This window comes from Aulonocara sp. 'chitande type north' Nkhata Bay, linkage group LG16 (assembly GCF_057382095.1).
Source record: "Aulonocara sp. 'chitande type north' Nkhata Bay isolate Kocher_YH1m ecotype deep benthic linkage group LG16, A_spYH_male_GT1.1, whole genome shotgun sequence".
NCBI lineage: Eukaryota > Metazoa > Chordata > Actinopteri > Cichliformes > Cichlidae > Aulonocara > Aulonocara sp. 'chitande type north' Nkhata Bay.
The window spans coordinates 322,470-341,078 of NC_141359.1; the positions used below are offsets into that span (position 1 = coordinate 322,470).

General features: G+C 43.9%; 1 protein-coding gene across 3 annotated transcripts in view; it reads right to left on the bottom strand.

The window, feature by feature from the left end:
• Positions 1–648: 648 nt before the first annotated feature.
• LOC147310714 (uncharacterized) overlaps positions 649–18,609 on the bottom strand; it is a 28,833-nt gene continuing 10,872 nt past the window's right edge. The window contains exons 17-21 of one of the 3 annotated variants that reach the window (XR_015125332.1): positions 3,001–3,181; positions 2,824–2,925; positions 2,661–2,738; positions 2,287–2,534; positions 649–1,451 (exon numbers count right to left, since the gene is read on the bottom strand). Coding sequence is in view for 2 of the 3 variants with exons in the window: in XM_086266375.1 (XP_086122501.1) it covers positions 2,343–2,534; positions 2,661–2,738; positions 2,824–2,925; positions 3,001–3,181 (553 nt within the window). In the remaining variant the exon portion in view is untranslated. Of the gene's footprint in view, positions 2,535–2,660; positions 2,739–2,823; positions 2,926–3,000; positions 3,182–18,609 lie in introns of all 3 variants that reach the window. The other 2 variants (XM_086266375.1, XM_086266376.1) reach the window with 2 other exon arrangements.

Consider the following 18,609-nt stretch of genomic DNA (forward strand, 5'->3'; position numbering starts at 1 on the left):
CAAGAATTTGTCTATGTTTGCATAAGTGTAGAAATCCACGTTTGTATCTGTGTGTGCCTGTTTGTCTGTGTCTATATGTCAGGTTGGGTCTTAGACTCCACCTCTCTTGGAACATCTCAGGCTCTCCAATGTATGGAGGCCCATCTCCCCTCAACACACTCCCTGCCGGTTCCTGATGCCCTCACACGTCGGTGTGTTGGTGGTTCTTGGCTGGGCACTCAGGTATGCACCGGCTCATGGCATGGTCTGGCCCTTTCCAGGGGGTGGGGGCCCCCAGGTCTCTGGGCCTGTGGCACAGTCCACTCTGGCACGGCTGGCTGTCTGCAGAGCCCACGGGCACGTTACTGCAGCCCCCTCTGACTTCTGCTCCGTGGCTGCTGGGTGACCCCTAGTCTGGGGCTCTCCTGAGCTCTTCCCAGGAGGGTGGCATGGATACCCGTCCGGTGGTCCTCTTTGGGCTCTCGCACTATGGGGCCTCTGGATGTCTGGGGGCTAGATCTCATCCATGCCTGCTTAATGCCCTGGGGTACGGGGCTATGGCTCCCCACACCCCCTGGCAGACCGTTACATGGAGACAAGCACCCAGATCCACACAGGTGTGCACACAGACACAAACTACACCTTTCTTGGTTTCTACCTCAAGGCAAGGCAAGGCAAGGCAAGTTTATTTGTATAGCACAATTCAACAACAAGGTGATTCAAAGTGCTTTACAGAGACATTAGAAACAAGAACAAATAAAAAGCATGATTTAAAATTGATTAAAACAAGCAAATAAACTAACTAACTAATTAACAAACAAACAAACAAACAAACAAACAAACAAAACAGTATATAAAATCAAAACAGATAAAATCAGAACAGTAGATAAAATCAGTAGTTAAATGTAAGTTTTGAAATTTAAGCTTAAAGTGTGGATTTGGTGCTTTATTCAAATGCAGCTGAGAACAGGTGAGTCTTCAACCTGGATTTGAAGCACATTGTGCACTGTCGGTCTTGCGTACTACACAATAACATTGAATATTTAGTCTAAATTATTAAATTATTAGTCTAAATTATTATCTACTCTTCTTTACACTTAGAGAATAAAAGCGAAAAAAGCGAAAAAAGAGGGCAACATAATAAGCACAACACCATCGCAACAATCTAGATTTTTTTTCTTTATTTCTCTCAACAGGTGACCCAGGAGATTTTTTCTTTTTAAATGTCCTTTCTCACTGTCCCTCTTCCCCTTTGTGTTTCTGTCCCTCCCTCTCTTTCTTCCTTTGTTTGTCCCTTTCCTATCCCCAAGTCATGTCTGTCCTGTATGTAATAACTGAAAATAAAATTAAATAAATAAACAATAATAACAAAGGTCAAGCAAATGGGCCAATAAGGCAAGGCTGTGATGATCCACTTGGTAAAGTAAATCCGTTGGACATCTTTCTTGGCTTTCAGACAATAATTCTGATGGCTAAAGAACCAAATGGGACAGGCAAAAAGAGAGAGAAGGATTTTAGATTTCTCAGTGAGGGTCAAATAAAGGAAAACTGTGGTTTCAAAACCACCATTGAATCTGTACATTTCCCGTCTCGGTATATTTTTAAATGATTTCTTTATGGGACAGTGGAGACAGTGTTAAAGGAGAAACTCGACACTGTTATTTGAACTGTTTCCGTTTCCAACACAACAGTGTAAAATTAGCATAAAAGTTACTATGGTGCAGATAAGGAACAGACATCATACAGAGTCAGAGGGTGTCTTTGGAGAGATATGGATGAATGTATGGTTGAAAGTTGACTTGAAGATGGAAACTCTCTGAGTGATCAGTAAATTTAGAGTAGACAAGTACAGAAGTAGGCAGCATGGTAGCGGTGATTAGCACCATTGCCTCACAGCAATTACATAATAATGAGACAAAGGTAACATGAATATACACATTAGGCGTGAGATAAACTCTCTATCCAATCATGCATTTTGTGACAAATATACTGGCCAGTCACAAAGGATTTTTCTTTATGTTTTTTTTTTTTTTTTAATAATTACTCAGATCCAAATTAGAGTTACTGACAACTCCAGAATTTCATCATTGCACCTGGTTTCTGTATATGATATGTAACAGCTGATCAATGTAGGGAGGGTGCTATGAAACTCTTTGAAGTTCAAGTAGGACTACCGGTGTTTATTCTGAGAGACATGAATTCTGCAAGTTGTTGCCTTTTGGGATAGTTTATGGTTATATTTGTCACATTATTGTAAATTAAAAAAAATGTTTGCTTTGCAGTAAAATTGTGATATCTGACACACACCTCTCAAAATCATGCAGATATTATCTTTGTTGCTAAATTTTCTTCCTCTCCATTAGTTAAGATGACTTTATATCTTGAGGCAAAATATCCCAAGGGTCCATCCCTGGAATGTGATTCTGCCAGTCTGGGTGAAGAGGAGGTTTGTTCAGCGCCATCATGCAGCCCAACCAGTAGCATTCAGAGGCCAGGAGTCTCAGCTTCACCATCACACCCTGGGAGTACTGAGCTTCATGTTCAAAGAGAGGTGTCTGAAGGGGACGTATTGTTACTAAAAATGCGTGTAACCTTTTTAAGCTGCTCAATTGCGCCATTTAATTCAAGACCACACTTTTATACTTTTAAATGTGAATAACTGGAAGTTATATAAGACATACTTTCAGAAGATCTTCTTTTCTGGTGTTGTACAGGTACATCTGAAGATTCTCACTTGCTATCTGGAGGCAATGTTCAACCTGGAACAAGGAACAGTGCTTACAAACGAAGAAAACTCAAGTCCTTAACAATATGGTTTTTTATTCCAGCCTTCAAGTTTAGTACCTTTTGTGGAGTCAGTCCACTATTGGGTTCAATTAAGCTAAAAACTTCCTCTATCTGCTTCCTCTTTCTGTCCACTTCTTCTATTGCATCTTTAAACTGTTTCTATAAAGATCACAATAAATATTAATAATTTTTGTTGAAACAAAAAACAATACAGGACAATACTTTTCATGGTACCTGAATCAGAGCTTTGGTAAACTCTGGTTTCAGTTTATTGGATTTCAGATGATCTTTTATTTTAGGCCAGCACAGCAGTTTCAGATGGTTATACATCTCAATAAGTCTGGTTTTGCTGACTGGGTTGTTCATGTTTTCAGTGTCTTCTGTCTTCATCCAAGCATCCGCCTGTGCTGACACTCTATTTGAAAGACAAAATGACATTTTGAGATAAACCAATTAAGTCTAAAAATAAAATAAATGCCTTATTGAGGCTGTCATTTTTAGTATCTTCATGTATGCTAAAATCACCCACAGTAAGTATTTTGTCTGAGCTGAGCTAAATCACAAATCTGATAAATCAAACAGAAACTCTGATTTAGGGTTAGGTCTTTTGATCTTTGGTTGATTAACAAATTGCGGTGGGACATTCCTGCCACTCCCCCTCCTCGACCAGTGCTTTCAGAATTCTGACGCTATTTATTCATTTAAATTTACATAATTATACTGCTCTACCATTTTTTCTTTATGGGAGACTAAAGAAATTTTTAATCAATTATTAATTCATGTACTATCAGAGACTTAAATAAAAAATAAATTATCGTTGTACCTGTTTTACCCTTTGATGCAGTTGCAGATAGTATATTGTTTTTTATCTGTGATTTTTTAAATTTTAAATCATTTTTGTTTTGTTGACTTTTGCTTTGTTTTTTGGCCACTGACAGTCTCTAAGGGGATGGGGTTTTGGGGAGATAACAGGTGGAGAGAAGCTTCTCTGCCTCTCTGCAACTCTTTCGCTTTCTGGTCACAACTCTGGATAATCACATTTTGGGGGGTTTAATACATTTGGCCAGATTTCTAGAAATGAGAGCTGTTCCATCCAAAGAGGGATGGATGCCGTCTGTCCTAAAAAGATCAGGTTTCCTCCAGAAAGTTTCCCAATTGTCTGTAAGGCCTACACCATTTTTAAATTAAATTAAATTCATACAGCACTACATCACAATAGCAGTCACCTCAAGGAGCTTTGTATTGTAAGGTAGACCGTACAGTAAAGACACCACTCAGACAGACAGGAGTTTAAGGAGAACAAACAGCTAAATATCTCACTCCAATTACATTTTATTGGAAGAAACAAAATGTGTCTTATGAGCTATACTACTGACTTCTTGTTTGGCTCTCAGCGAAGGCGGTCGCACTTTTCTCCTCTCCTCCTTCCCCCTATCTTCCCTGCTTAGCCTCTTATGTCCTTGTCTTGTCTCGTGCTTTTTTTTTTTCACTTTCCCTTGAACACCCTCTCACAGTCTTTGTCTAAAAACCTAAAAGAGAATTATGGATTTGGTCAACTGGTCTCTGAATGCAATTGACACGCTCTTCTCAACGAGAAGTCTGGGCTCGGGAGACCCCGAGTGCCCTGGAGGGACTTTCTCTGCCGAATACATGATAGACAGGTGGCAGAAATGGAAGATCGTGTGCCTGGTGGGACTGTCGATCGAGGACGCTGAAGATATCTACCTATTCGGGGGTAACAGGGTTCTTGTTGATACGAGCTGGCTTGGCCCTGGCTTATCGAAGAATTAAGAAAGCGGAACCGGCTGTTCAAACCCCCACAAGGCTGCCCGCTGGGATTGAAACGATGGGACGAGGCATGACTTCTCAGAATGGGCTCACTGAGTGCAGCATGGTTAAGATCTTGGAGAAGCTCACTGTCACGGCCAGGCGGATCAGCTGCACGCTGATCAGCCCTCTCTGTTTCTCTCTCTCTATTCCTCTTCTCTCTCGCCGGGCCGGAACTCACTGTGGGTTCACGCCCTCGGCCCACGCCCTCGGGAGATGAGACACCTGGGTCTCATTAAGGGTAGCAGCATTTAAGCCAGGAGGTGACTGCTGTTCGTCGCTGGATCGTTGTCTACCACGCGTTAGTGAAGTCAAGCTACAGAAAGTTAGTTAAGAGTGTTTTCCTTTGTGCGTCGTTCTTAACCCTGTCTACAGAGCTTCCTGGATTTTCCCCCGTGTGGCAGTGTCGGAGTGTGAGCCTGTGATCGTGTGAGTGGATATTCTGAAGAACGTATGCTTTCCCTTGGACTTTCCTGGAGACCCCTTCTCCCCCCACTCAGCTGTATATAACACCCCCCCCCCCCCCCCGCACATTATTGTATATACACCTGGTGACTTGTAAATAAACCCTTCTTGTGAGCAACAGAACGGGAGTCCTGCGCTTGAGTCCTCCTCCAAACCGTAACAATAACGATCCAGCCATCATGGACTCAGCGGACTCAAATCCCACCCAGCAACCCGTCCTCACCCCGGAGGCAATTCTGGAACGCCACGAACACATGCTTCGGCACATAAATCAACAACTGGCCGCACTCACTCAAGCCCTCGCTCAACGTCTACCATCGGTAAGCCCACCCTCACCCCCTCCATCTGTTTCTCCTCAGCTATCGGCTCCAAATCCATCTGCAGCCGCTCCGCCTGTTTCCCCCACGCCGGCTTCCACTGAACCTCCAGAGCGATTGTTACCAGCGCCGGAGCCTTTCTCGGGTGAGTTCGATAAATGTGGTGGATTTTTGACTCAGATCACACTACAATTCCGTCAGTTACGAAGAACGTATGAGACAGATGGGGCCAAAATCGACTTTATGGTTCAACTATTACGCGGGCAGGCATTAAACTGGGCGCAAGCTGTTTTAAGAACAGCCCCGGACATTTCTTATGAGGACTTCCTCACCAAATTTAAAAGTGTTTTTGAAAGAGGCGACGGAGGCGGCTGCCCACAGACTGTTAAATTTGAAGCAGGGGAGGCGGAGTATGGCGGATTTTTCAGTCGAATTCAGGACCTTGGCCGAAGAAACTGGCTGGGGGCAGTCGGCATTGATAAGTACTCTCTTGAATAATATTTGTGATGAGTTAAAGAGAGAACTGATGATGAGAGATGTTCCTAAGACCCTGTCTGATGTGATTACACTATGTGTGAAGATGGATGAGCTCCTACGGGCGCGTCGGGGAACCGGAAACTACATTTCCCAGAGGTCCCCGGGGCGCATGGACAGCTTCAAAGCTTTCTGGGGTTCGCAAACTTTTATCGGCGCTTTGTTTGCGACTACGCTAAACTTGCCCTGCCTCTGACCGGTCTTACTTCTCCCAAGGTTCCCTTCTGCTGGCATGAGCTGGCTCAACAAGCATTTGCCCATCTGAAGGATCGCTTTGCCTCGGCGCCCATTCTCATCCAACCCGATCTCGACCGGCAGTTCGTTGTGGAGGTGGACGCCTCGGACGCTGGAGTGGGTGCGGTGCTTTCCCAGCAGCAAGGAGGTAAGCTGCATCCCTGTGCCTACTTTTCACGCGGTCTCACCTCCGCAGAGAGCAACAATGATGTGGGAGATTGAGAGCTACTAGCCATCAAGCTATCCCTGGAGGAGTGGCGCCATTGGATAGAGGGCGCTGTCCAGCTGTTTGTGGTCTAGACCGATCACAAGAACCTGGAGTACATTCGATCGGCAAAACGCCTCAACGCCAGGCAAGCCAGGTGGGCCCTGTTTTTCACTAGATTCCAGTTCACGATCACTTACAGACCTGGTTCCCGTAATGTCAAGCCAGACACCCTCTCACGCCAATTCGCCGCCTCTGAAGACGCAACTCGGGACTCTCCCATTCTACCGCCCACCTGTGTAATCGGGGCCCTGACCTGGGAGATCGAGTCGGCTATTCGAGAGGCTCAGCGGACAGAACCGGAACCCGCCAGGGTTGCTCTTCGTCCCCACCTCAGTAAGGTCACGAGTGTTACATTGGGCTCATACTGCCAGATTCACCTGCCACCTGGGGGTCCACCGCACTATTACCTTCCTCCAACATTTCGCCTGGTGGCCTTCCCTTGCCAAAGACGTCCACGAGTATATTTCCGCATGCTTGACCTGCGCTCAAAACAAGAGTGTCCATCAACCACCCTCTGGCCTCCTTCAACCTCTGCCGACTCCGAGTCGCCCTTGGTCACACATCGCTGTTGACTTCATCACTGGTCTGCCCGTCTCGTCAGGTAACTCTGTCATTCTCACCATTGTGGACCGTTTCTCCAAAGCTGCTCATTTTGTCGCCCTCCCTAAGCTCCCCACTGCTCTAGAGACCGCCCGGCTACTAACTAATCACTTGTTTTGCCTCCATGGAATCCCCACGGACATTGTGTCAGTCAGAGGACCGCAGTTCACGTCACGTGTCTGGAAGGAGTTCTGCAGTGCCCTCAGAGCTCAGGTCAGTCTCTCCTCTGGTTTCCACCCACAGACCAATGGCCAAACGGAGCGTGCCAGCCAGGAGCTCGAAGCGGCTCTCCGGTGCCTGGTAGCCTTACCTCCTCTGCCACCGGTGTGTCCCCTTTCGAGGCGTCCTTGGGCTATCAGCCGCCGCTCTTCCCAGCCGTCGAAGGTGAGCACTTTGTTCCCTCTGTCCAACAGCATCTTCGAAGGTGTCAGTGCTCCCACCTACACAACTGGACAAAGGGTTTGGCTGTCTACCAGATTTGTCCCACTCAGGTCTGAATCCAAGAAACTGTCTCCCACTTTCATTGGTCCCTTTGAAGTCGACTCTGTGATTAACCCTGTCTCTGTCCGCCTTAAACTGCCCCGGAAGATGAAGATCCATAACACCTTCCAGGTGTCGCAAGTGAAGCCGTGCCTCTCTAATCCTCTGTGCCCTCCTTCCGGGCCCCCTCCGCCCGCCCGGGTCATTGATGGCCACCCGGCTTTCTCTATTTCGAGAATCATGGATGTCCGGCGCCGGGGGCGTAGTCTGCAGTATCTCGTGGATTGGGAGGGCTACGGGATGGAGGAGCGATCTTGGATCCCGCAGGCGGCCCTCCTGGATCAGGGTATGGTGCGGGCGTTCCATGCGGCTCACCCTGACAAGCCTGGGGGTCGCCGGAGGCTCCCGTTGGGGGGGGGGGGGGGTACTGTCACGGCCATGCTGCACGCTGATCAGCCCTCTCTGTTTCTCTGTTTTTAAGCCAGGAGGTGACTGCTGTTCGTCGTTGGATCGTTGTCTACCACGCGTTAGTGAAGTCAAGCTACAGCAAGTTAGTTAAGAGTGTTTTCCTTTGTGCGTCATTCTTAACCCTGTCTACAGAGCTTCCTGGATTTTCCCCCGTGTGATTCCCGTGTGGCAGTGTCAGAGTGTGAGCCTGTGATCGTGTGAGTGGATATTCTGAAGAACGCGTGCTTTCCCGTGGACTTCCCTGGAGACCCCTTCTCCCCCCACTCAGCTGTATATAACACCCCCCCGCACATTCTTGTATATACACCTGGTGACTTGTAAATAAACCCTTCTTGTGAGCAACAGAACCAGAGTCCTGCGTTTGAGTCCTCCTCCAAACCGTAACACTCACAGCTGCAGTGAATACTCAGAATAACACCTCTGAACGTACATTGGGTTACATCAAGAAGAAGTTTGCACAGGATAACACCTCTGAACAAAAGTTGGATAACATCTTAGAACAGCTCACTACTGTCGTGAGGTCTCAGAATCGGCTCTCTGGGAACAAGAATGACAAGACCACAGAGCTCAAGCTGGATAACATCATGGAGAAGTTGGCGGCTCTACAATGGGAAATGGAGAGACCAGTGTCGGTGTCGGAGTGTTAAAGAACAACTTTAAAATTCTCATGAGCTGTTCAGCATAAAAGAAAACCACCATCATGATGGTGTGATGGAATGCTTATCAGTGGAAACAAGTATAGAAAAAAGGAAAAACCTAATTGTCAGTTGTATATATAGAACACCAGGATCTAAGATTGAGATATTTAAGGATAATATGGAGGACTTATTTACAAATATAAATCAGAAAAGAATGTTTATTTGTGGGGACTTTAATATTGACTTATTGAATCCAAATCATAATAAGAGTACAGAAGAATTTATTGATTCCATGTACAGCATCGGTTTATTTCCGCTGATAACAAGACCGACCAGAATAACATCTCATTGTGCAACTCTATTAGATAATATATTTACAAATATAATAGAAGGAAAGATAAAAAGTGGGCTGTTAATCAATGATATAAGTGACCATTTACCAGTCTTTGCATCTTATAATTGCCATTATAAAGTGAACAATGGACACTGGACATAAGATTATTTACAAAAGAATAAGAACAGAGAAGACCTTAAATTGTCTTAGAAATGAACTTTTAAAGCAAGATTGGAATATTGTATATGAACAAACAGAAGTTAATAAAGCTTACGAAGGATTTTTAAGAACATTTAACACATTACTTGATAAAAACTGCCCAGTAATTGAAATCAATAGGAAACACAACTATGCAGGAAGACCATGGATGACAAAAGGACTACAAAATGCCAGCAAAAAAAAGAATACCCTATATCGAGAATTCATAAAAAAGAGAACAATAGAAACTGAAATGAAGTATAAAACTTACAAAAATAAATTAACTAATATAATGAGATCCTGTAAAAGAGAGTATTACATTAAAAGGTTAGAACACAATAAAGATAACACAAGAGATATATGGAATGTATTAAACAGAATAATCAAAAATGAATCAAGGAATAATGATTACCCTGGGTACTTTATAGAAGGGACAAGAAGTATTAATAACATGGAAGAGATAGTAAATGGCTTTAATGAATTCTTCGTAAACATAGGGCCAAAACTGGCAGAAGAAATAAAGGTTGATGGAATAGAAAGGGACACTGGTGAAAATATTGAAAGGAATAGTAGCTCAATGTTTTTAAGAGCAGTGGAAGAGCAAGAGATTTATGACATAGTTAGAGGACTTAAGAACAAAACCAGTACAGACTGGAATGATATTGATATGGTAACGGTAAAGACAGTTATTGATGGTATCGTAAAACCATTAAAATATATATTCAACTTGTCGTTTCAAAAAGGAGTTTTTCCACAAAAAATGAAAGTTACTAAAGTTATTCCCATTTACAAAACCGGTGAAAGACATCATTTTACAAACTATAGACCAGTGTCAATACTCTCCCAGTTCTCTAAGATACTGGAAAAACTCTTCATAAAAAGATTTGACAGTTTTGTGGAAAAATATGAATTAATGACAGATAGTCAGTATGGGTTCAGAAACAACAGATCAACAGCCTTGGCACTGATAGATTTAATGGAAAAGATAACGGAATGTATGGATAATAAGAGGTATGCGCTCGGAGTTTTCTTAGATCTAAAGAAGGCGTTTGATACTGTTAATCATGAAATTCTATTAAAAAAACTGGAAAAGTACGGGTTTAGGGGAGTGGTTTTGGAATGGTTAAAAAGCTATGTAGGGAATAGGCAACAATATGTACAAATAAATGAATATAAATCTAATTTGATGGATATAGCTTGTGGAGTACCTCAAGGTTCAGTACTGGGTCCAAAAATGTTTATTATGTACTTAAATGATATCTGCAGAGTATCGGAGATTTTAAAGTTTGTAATATTTGCAGATGACACAAATATACTGTGTTCAGGTGGGGAATTGCCACAGGTTTTGGAAATGATCACACAGGAATTAATGATATTAAAGAAGTGGTTTGATATAAATAAATTATCATTGAATCTAGATAAAACCAAATTTATGTTGTTTGGAAACCAAAAGAAAAACATCAAAGTAGAAATATGTGTTGACAATGTATATTTAGAAAGAGTAAATGAAATAAAATTTCTTGGGGTGATCATTGACCACAAGCTCTGTTGGAAGCCACACATTACTTATGTTCGGGGGAAATTGGCACGGGGCATTGCCGTCCTGGGGAAAGCAAAGCATATGTTGGATCAGAAAGCACTGCACATTTTATACTGTGCTTTACTACTGCCATATATGAGCTACTGTGTAGAGGTCTGGGGAAACACATACAAAAGTAACACACAAACAATAACTATAATACAGAAAAGGGCCATTAGATTAATAAATAATGTAGGGTACAGGGACCATACAAATGCACTCTTTGTCAAAATGCAAGCTATTAAATTCCAAGACTTGGTGAAGCTTAAAACAGCGCAAATAATGTATAAAGTCAGAAATAAATTGCTTCCCAAAGAAATCTGTAAATTGTTCATAGAAAGAGAAGGTGGGTATAACTTAAGAGGGGAATGGAATTTAAAAATACAAAGTGCTAGAACAACTTTAAGAACTATGTCAATCTCAATTGCAGGAGTTAAATTATGGAACGGTCTAACAGAAGAAATAAAAGACAGTCAAAACATAAAACAGTTTAAAGTAAAATATAAAAACCTAATTTTAAATAAGTATAAGAATGTAGAAAACGGGGTTAACCCAGGACGGTAATGTTGCTGGTAATGGTGTTGCGGTTCTTTTTTGTTTTTTTGTTTTTTGTTTTGTTTTGTTGTTTTTCCATAACTTGTGTATCTGCAAATATACACATTCTGTATTTTTCATATGAAAGAAACTATACTGTGGTGGGGCTTGCTAATTTCTTGTTTTTGATTTATGTATGTCATGTTTTGTTTTACTTCATATGTTTCATATGTTGTTTGTTTAATTTAAGACAAAAAAAAATTAAATGAATGAGAGGTAAAACTTGAGGGGGTAGGGACAAATAAGTAAATACTTCAGCCTACTCCTTTTCAAACAAATAATGGAATGATATTTTGTAATGATTGTGAAGGCACATGTTTGAAATGTTTGAAATAAAATGAACTGAACTGAACTGAACTGAATCATAACTCGGCTATCCCTTCGGCGCCAGCTGAGAGCTCAAGGCTGGAGCCGAACAACAACTCCCTGATAACGACTGTATTTAGACTGTTCCTCCCACCCTATTCAAGGCCACCTGGGTTGGCTGGAAGACTGTTTACTTAGCCTGGCTGGGCGAAGGACACTGTCTCAGCTGAATTCTGGACACGCACACACATACATACACACTGATATGTACACACTCATCCCCCCTCCCTTTCCAAACGCCTTCGACGCTTGTTTCCTGCAGGGGAACATGGCGGGTCTGCACCCGTGCTGGAATGGTAGTGCTGAGCAGGGCGGCTGCTATGCTGGCTTCGGATTACTCCTCACCCCCCACCCAACCCTATGGCTTGTCACGTGTTTCATAATGTCGTGTTGTGGACATTTATGTGCTTTTTGTGCAGAGGAGTTTTTTTGTTTCCTGTTCTCGTGCTGTCCTACCATGGGAGCATAGCATGAGTAGAGGTCTCATTTTTTTCCTCTTGTACTTTCTTTTTTTTTTTTTTTTTTTTTTTTACATCTTTTTTTTTTATATTTTTTATCTTGTACTTTCGAATTGTGGTGTACATTTCAGTGTTTTTCTGTACTGCTACCGATCTCCGACTTGTATCCCCATGTAATGTCTGTGTTGTGTGTTTAAGGTCGGGGGAGGGGTCCTATTCCACTGCAGGGCTACCTGCATGTGGCCAATAAAGCTTTGATTGATTGATTGAAAATAATTGAAATTAATTTAATAGAGTACAATAAATTAAAAAAATACTTTATTTTTTGAAATAGTCAAATGAATGGTAAACCTGTTGATGCATTTAGTTTTGTTGTAACATTATTTTCTCATCAACTGGAATAATTAATATTTCATAATTTAATGTGAATTAGTTTTCCCTTTCTTTATAGTACACCATTAAACTTTCCCAGATGTTTCAATTTCATTGCTTAAGCTTCAAAAAACTTGAAAGTCAGTATCCTGATCTGGCAGTGCCGTGCTGACACACCTGTATGGCATCCGTAATCACGCCCTCCTGTTAAAACACAGGGATTTAGGGGTTGGTGGGTGGTTGTGGTGTGGTGGTGTATTTGCGGCTGGCAGCTTGAGAGCTGCAGCTGCGTCTAATAAAATGGATGAAGACTATGATTCCTGGACCTGCCGTGTCTCATTCACACCAAACTGGTGCCAAAACCCAGGAGGCGGGTCTTTATTGGAGGTAGGGAAGGGAGGAGCTGGCCCAGATGGTGGCCACCCAGCGGGAGCAGGCGCAACAGAAAGAGCTGCGGAAGGAGAGCGAGTGCCACCTTGTTTAACCTGAGGAAACGGTAAGTTTTCTCTAAATATCTTTTTAGCTGTGGTTAGCTGGATGTCTGTCTAACGGTGTGTTCACACCGAACACAATAGAGGCAGGCAGAGCGTCAGGCTTACATGTAAAGTCAATGGAAAGGCGCGATGACCCGCGATTGCGGCTCCCGCGAAAATTCGGAAGCAGATTTGCGTTGCGAAAACGCCAAAACACCTGAAACGCGCGTGAGTGTAGGCCACAATGAAAAGCCTCGGATATGGAAGAGTAGTACGGAAGCGTAGGGCTGCCACCCAGGCAAAAGAAAAATAGAGTTATATCATGTCATAACGTGTAAAGTATATTGTTCTAACAATATACTTTTCATGTTTGTACAATATACCTTTCACATTTGAACTATATAATATCATGTTATTACAATATACATAATTATCACGTTCGTACAATATAAATATTATATCGTACAAACGTACAATTGAGATTAGAGGCTACATTGCAGCTCCAGTCACGGTTTCCATCACTGTCTTTTTCGTCTTTCCCCAGAATAACAGACAAACAGGAGGATTTATTGGCTAGCACTGTTTAGCCTTGCACGCGTTCTTATTTTAAACTTAATCTGGAATTCATTGCAAACTGTTTGTGTGGGATATAAATGACAAGATTTTGTTTTTCAACAACAGTTAGTAAAAAGCATCTCCAGTGTGATCAAATTTTCTTGCCAAACATCTGCAGCTTGGCAGTGTATACAGCACTATAATGACCAGACCTAATTCTTTCAAAAACCATACATCTTTCGACAGGTCTCCACTTCATCAGACATCACCTAGACTCAGAGCTGGATGAGGCAAGCACAAACAGCGGCCTGAACGGTGAAGATGATGGATCCATGGGGTCAGGAAAGCCAGAAGCAGGGCTGGAGAGGTACCTTTCATGTCCATTCAGTGGAGGTGTGGATCTATTGCATGGCTTTCCTCACATCAAGAAGCTGTTGATCAAAGTCAATACAGCTCTATATGCATCTGGAGCTTGTGAAGGACTTCTCAGTCATGCAGGACTCCTGTTCACTGCTAGACGGTTACAGCTTCACAGAAAGAACCTTGAGAGCAAACTGCTGCTGAAGCTTAACCATAACCTCACTGAGTGAAGAAATGGCATATTTTTGCTAAATATGCAGAAATAGATGCACACCCATACAATTTATGGTAAACTGAGCTGCCTTGTATGCACATATAATGAAGATGCCTTGTTCTAATGTTTTCTCTGAGGCTGCTGTGCCATTTGAAGCAAAAATTAATATTTACAAGTTTGTAGCATATCTTGTCACTGGAAATTGTTTGAAATGTTTATATATTTATATTATCTACATTAAAACCAAGATGGCGCCGCGTATGGATGCCCTGGTGCTTCAGTGCGTTACTTTTGTTTTGTTTTTGTGCATTTCTTCTGTGTCTGGGCACTCCTCTGGATACTCTTACACCAGAGAAGAGCTCCTTAACTACAGGACTACAACGCCTGTGGATTTATTTCCAATATTTGTCGCATCTGCGGCAGATTTACTGCAGACTCTGACCAGGAAAGCGAGACGCCGAAAGAGAGGGAAGCGAGCCGGCGCACTCGTGCGTTTGAGGAGACGCGGACCGCGAACTGCTCTTCCTGGGATCTTCCTTTCTAATGTACGCTCACTCGGGAATAAGATTGACGAACTGGCCCTGATGAGAAGCATGAACAGAGACTTTGCCTCCTCCTGTGTCTTATGTTTTACGGAGTCGTGGCTCAGTGAGAACATCCCAGACTGCGCGCTCAAGCTGGAGGGCTTCCATCTGCTGCACGCGGACCGGCAGGCCGCTCTCTCCGGTAAGACAAAAGGTGGAGGTGTCTGCTTCTACATCAATAGTGGCTGGTGCACAGATGTGACAGTGATTGCTCAGCACTGCTCTTCCTCTCTGGAATATCTTTTTATTCACTGCAAACCGTTTTATTCTCCGCGGGAGTTTGCTTCATTCATCCTGGCCGCTGTTTACATCCCGCCAGACGCGGATGCGCAGGCAGCTCAGTGCGCACTCGCGGAGCAGATACTGCACATGGAGCGGACATTCCCGGACTCTCTCATCATTGCTCTTGGGGACTTTAACAAAGCCAATCTGAGCCATGAGCTTCCGAAATATAAGCAGTATATTAAATGCCCGACCAGAGAGGAGAGGACATTAGACCACTGCTACAGCACGATCAGCGGGGCCTATCGCGCGGTGCCCCGCGCTTCACTCGGACTTTCTGACCACGTCATGATCCACCTAATCCCCGCGTACAGACAGAGGCTGAAGCTCTCCAAACCTGTTGTGAGGACTAAAAAACTGTGGAGCAACGAGGCTGTGGAGGAGCTTCGCACGTGTTTGGAGACCACAGACTGGGACACAATGAAGGCTGCTTCTAACAGCTTGGACGAGTTTACGGACACTGTCACCTCCTATATCCACTTCTGTGAGGACAGCATTGTGCCATCACGCACCAGGGTGAGTTATAACAATGACAAACCCTGGTTTACTCCTAAACTCAAAAAGCTGTGGCTGGAAAAGAGAAAGGCGTTAAGAAGCGGAGACAGGGACTGCTACAGAGAGGCCAAGTACAGGTTCACTAAAGAAGTGGACATTGCTAAACATCAGCACTCTGAGAAGATGCAGCAGCAGATCTCAGAGAATGACTCGGCCTCTGTGTGGAAAGGTTTTAGGAATATCACCAACTACAAGCCTAAAACCCCCCACTCCACTGATGACTTGCTCTTAGCCAACACCCTTAACGACTTCTACTGCCGTTTTGACGAGCCATCAGGCAGCCTTCACACCTCCAACGGCCCCAACAATAGAGGCACTTTGGACACTAATTCCCCCACCTCTCCCCCCTCCATAGAGCCATCACCACCTTCAAACTGTTCACCTACAACACCCCCCTCCTCACCCCACACAAAAGAGGATTTCACACCACCTCCTCCCACCACAACTCTTCATATTCATGAAGCAGATGTGAGGAAGCAGTTTAAGAGTCTGAATGCTCGAAAAGCTCCCGGCCCAGACGGCGTGTCTCCTGCCACCCTCAGACACTGTGCAAACGAGCTGGCCCCAGTGTTTTCTGGCATTTTCAACTCCTCACTGCAGGCATGTCATGTGCCTGCCTGCTTCAAGTCCTCTACCATAATCCCTGTCCCCAAGAAACCTAGGATCACTGGACTAAATGACTACAGACCCGTGGCTCTGACATCTGTGGTCATGAAGTCATTTGAGCGCCTAGTTCTCTCCCATCTCAAGACCCTCACGGCCCCCCTCCTGGACCCCCTGCAGTTTGCATATAGAGCCAACAGGTCTGTAGACGACGCCATCAACATGGCCCTACACTTCATCCTGCAGCATCTGGACTCCCCAGGAACCTACGCCAGAATCCTGTTTGTGGACTTCAGCTCTGCCTTCAACACCATCCTTCCAGACCATCTCCGAGGCAAGCTTTCCCAGATGAATGTGCCTGATCCCATCTGCCGGTGGATCACTGACTTCCTGACGGACAGGAAGCAGCATGTGAGGCTGGGAAAGAATGTCTCGGACTCCCGGACCATCAGCACCGGCTCCCCTCAGGGCTGTGTTCTTTCTCCTCTGCTCTTCTCCCTGTACACCAACTGCTGCACCTCCACCCACCAGTCTGTCAAGCTAATCAAGTTTGCAGATGACACCACCGTTATTGGGCTCATCTCGGACGGGGATGAGTCTGCCTACAGGAGGGAGGTTGAACGTCTGGTGTCCTGGTGCAGCCACAACAACCTGGTGCTAAATGCCCAGAAGACAGTGGAGATTATTGTGGACTTCAGGAAGCACACAGCCCCACTCCCCCCCATCATCCTGACTGACACCCCCATCACCTCTGTGGACTCATTCCGCTTCCTGGGTACCACCATCACCCAGGACCTGAAGTGGGAGCCCACCATCACCTCCGTCATTAAGAAAGCCCAGCAGAGGATGTACTTCCTGAGGCAGCTGAAGAAATTCAACCTGTCAACACGGAATCATCGAGTCCATCCTCACCTCCTCCATCACCGTGTGGTACGCTGGAGCCACTATCAGGGACAAACAGAGACTGCAGCATGTTGTGCGCTCTGCTGAGAAGGTGATTGGCTGCAGACTCCCATCTCTGCAGGACCTGTACACCTCCAGGACATTGCGGCGTGCAGCTCGGATCTCAGCTGACCCTTCTCACCCTTGACACAGTCTCTTTGACCTGCTCCCCTCAGGCAGGAGGCTCCGGTCCATTCGCACCAGAACCTCTCGCCATAAGAACAGTTTCTTCCCCTCTGCTGTTGGACACATGAACAATAACCATATGACTGTTCCCGCCACTAACACATGACCTTACGCTGTGCCACTGCATCATTCCATGTTTGGCACTGATCACCACCTGCACTCATGTATATATCTTTTTACGTAGCACTCTTAATTCTTATTCTCATGTATATATCTCATGTATATCTCATGCACATATCTTTCTACGTAGCACTTTTAATTCTTATTCCTACTTTTATTTTTTCATGTCTATTTAAGTGCTATTTATGACACTATGTTTGCACTGAAGCACCGCAGCAATTTCCTAATGTTGTAAACCTGCTCAACATTTGGCAATAAACCCTTTTCTGATTCTGATTCTGATTCTTATTTACTCTAGATATTGGTGAAAAAAGCTTTATGTTGTGAAAAACTGAAATCTGGAAATTAGATTTGTTGTGCCTTGTTTTGTTGATTTTTTTTTTACATATATTCCATTTGAAAGTACTAAAATTTATATATTTATTTATTTTTGTTTGTCTGATAGCATTTATTTAAAAAATAAATCGGATTTCAAACAGTTACTCACTACTTGAGTAGTCTTTTCACCAGGTACTTTTTTACACTTACTTGAGTAACTTTTTTGGCGACTACTTTTCACTTTTACTTGAGTAATAATATTTTAAAGTAATGCTACTCTTACTTGAGTACAATTTTTGGACACTCTACCCACCTCTGCTGACCACACTGTGAACTGTCACAAAAAGAAAAGTTAGAAATAAACGTGACATCTATATATTGAGCTGTGTGTGTGTGAAGTGCATTCCACACCTGAACACACCAAAAAGATAACACTAGAAAAGTACTTGACATTCCTCTTGAAGTTTTTCTTCAGCTTCAGACAGTCTGTATGAATTGTTTTTTTCTATCACTGGCCACATGAGCGTTGAAGTCTCCCAGTAGGATGAGAGAGTCTCCAGGTGCAGCACCCACAAGCGCCCTGCACTGGCACTCCAAAAAGGTTGGTCACTGAACCGTCATTTTGCACACAAGTACAGACAACAGTCAGGACCCATTCCCTGACCCAGAAGCACAGAGAATAGAACCTCTGGTCCATAAGAAGAAAACCTCAAAATACAAGCAACAAGCCAAGGGATTACTAAAACACCCAACCCAGCCTGTCACATCTCATCAAAGGCAACTCCAGACTGAGACAGTTTCCAGCCGGTCTCCAGGAGACTACTTTCACAGACCAAGCCATATGGTGAGATGGTCCTGACTATACCTAGCGAGTACCTTTTAACGTCATGCACTAACCCAGGCTCCTTCCCCACCAGAG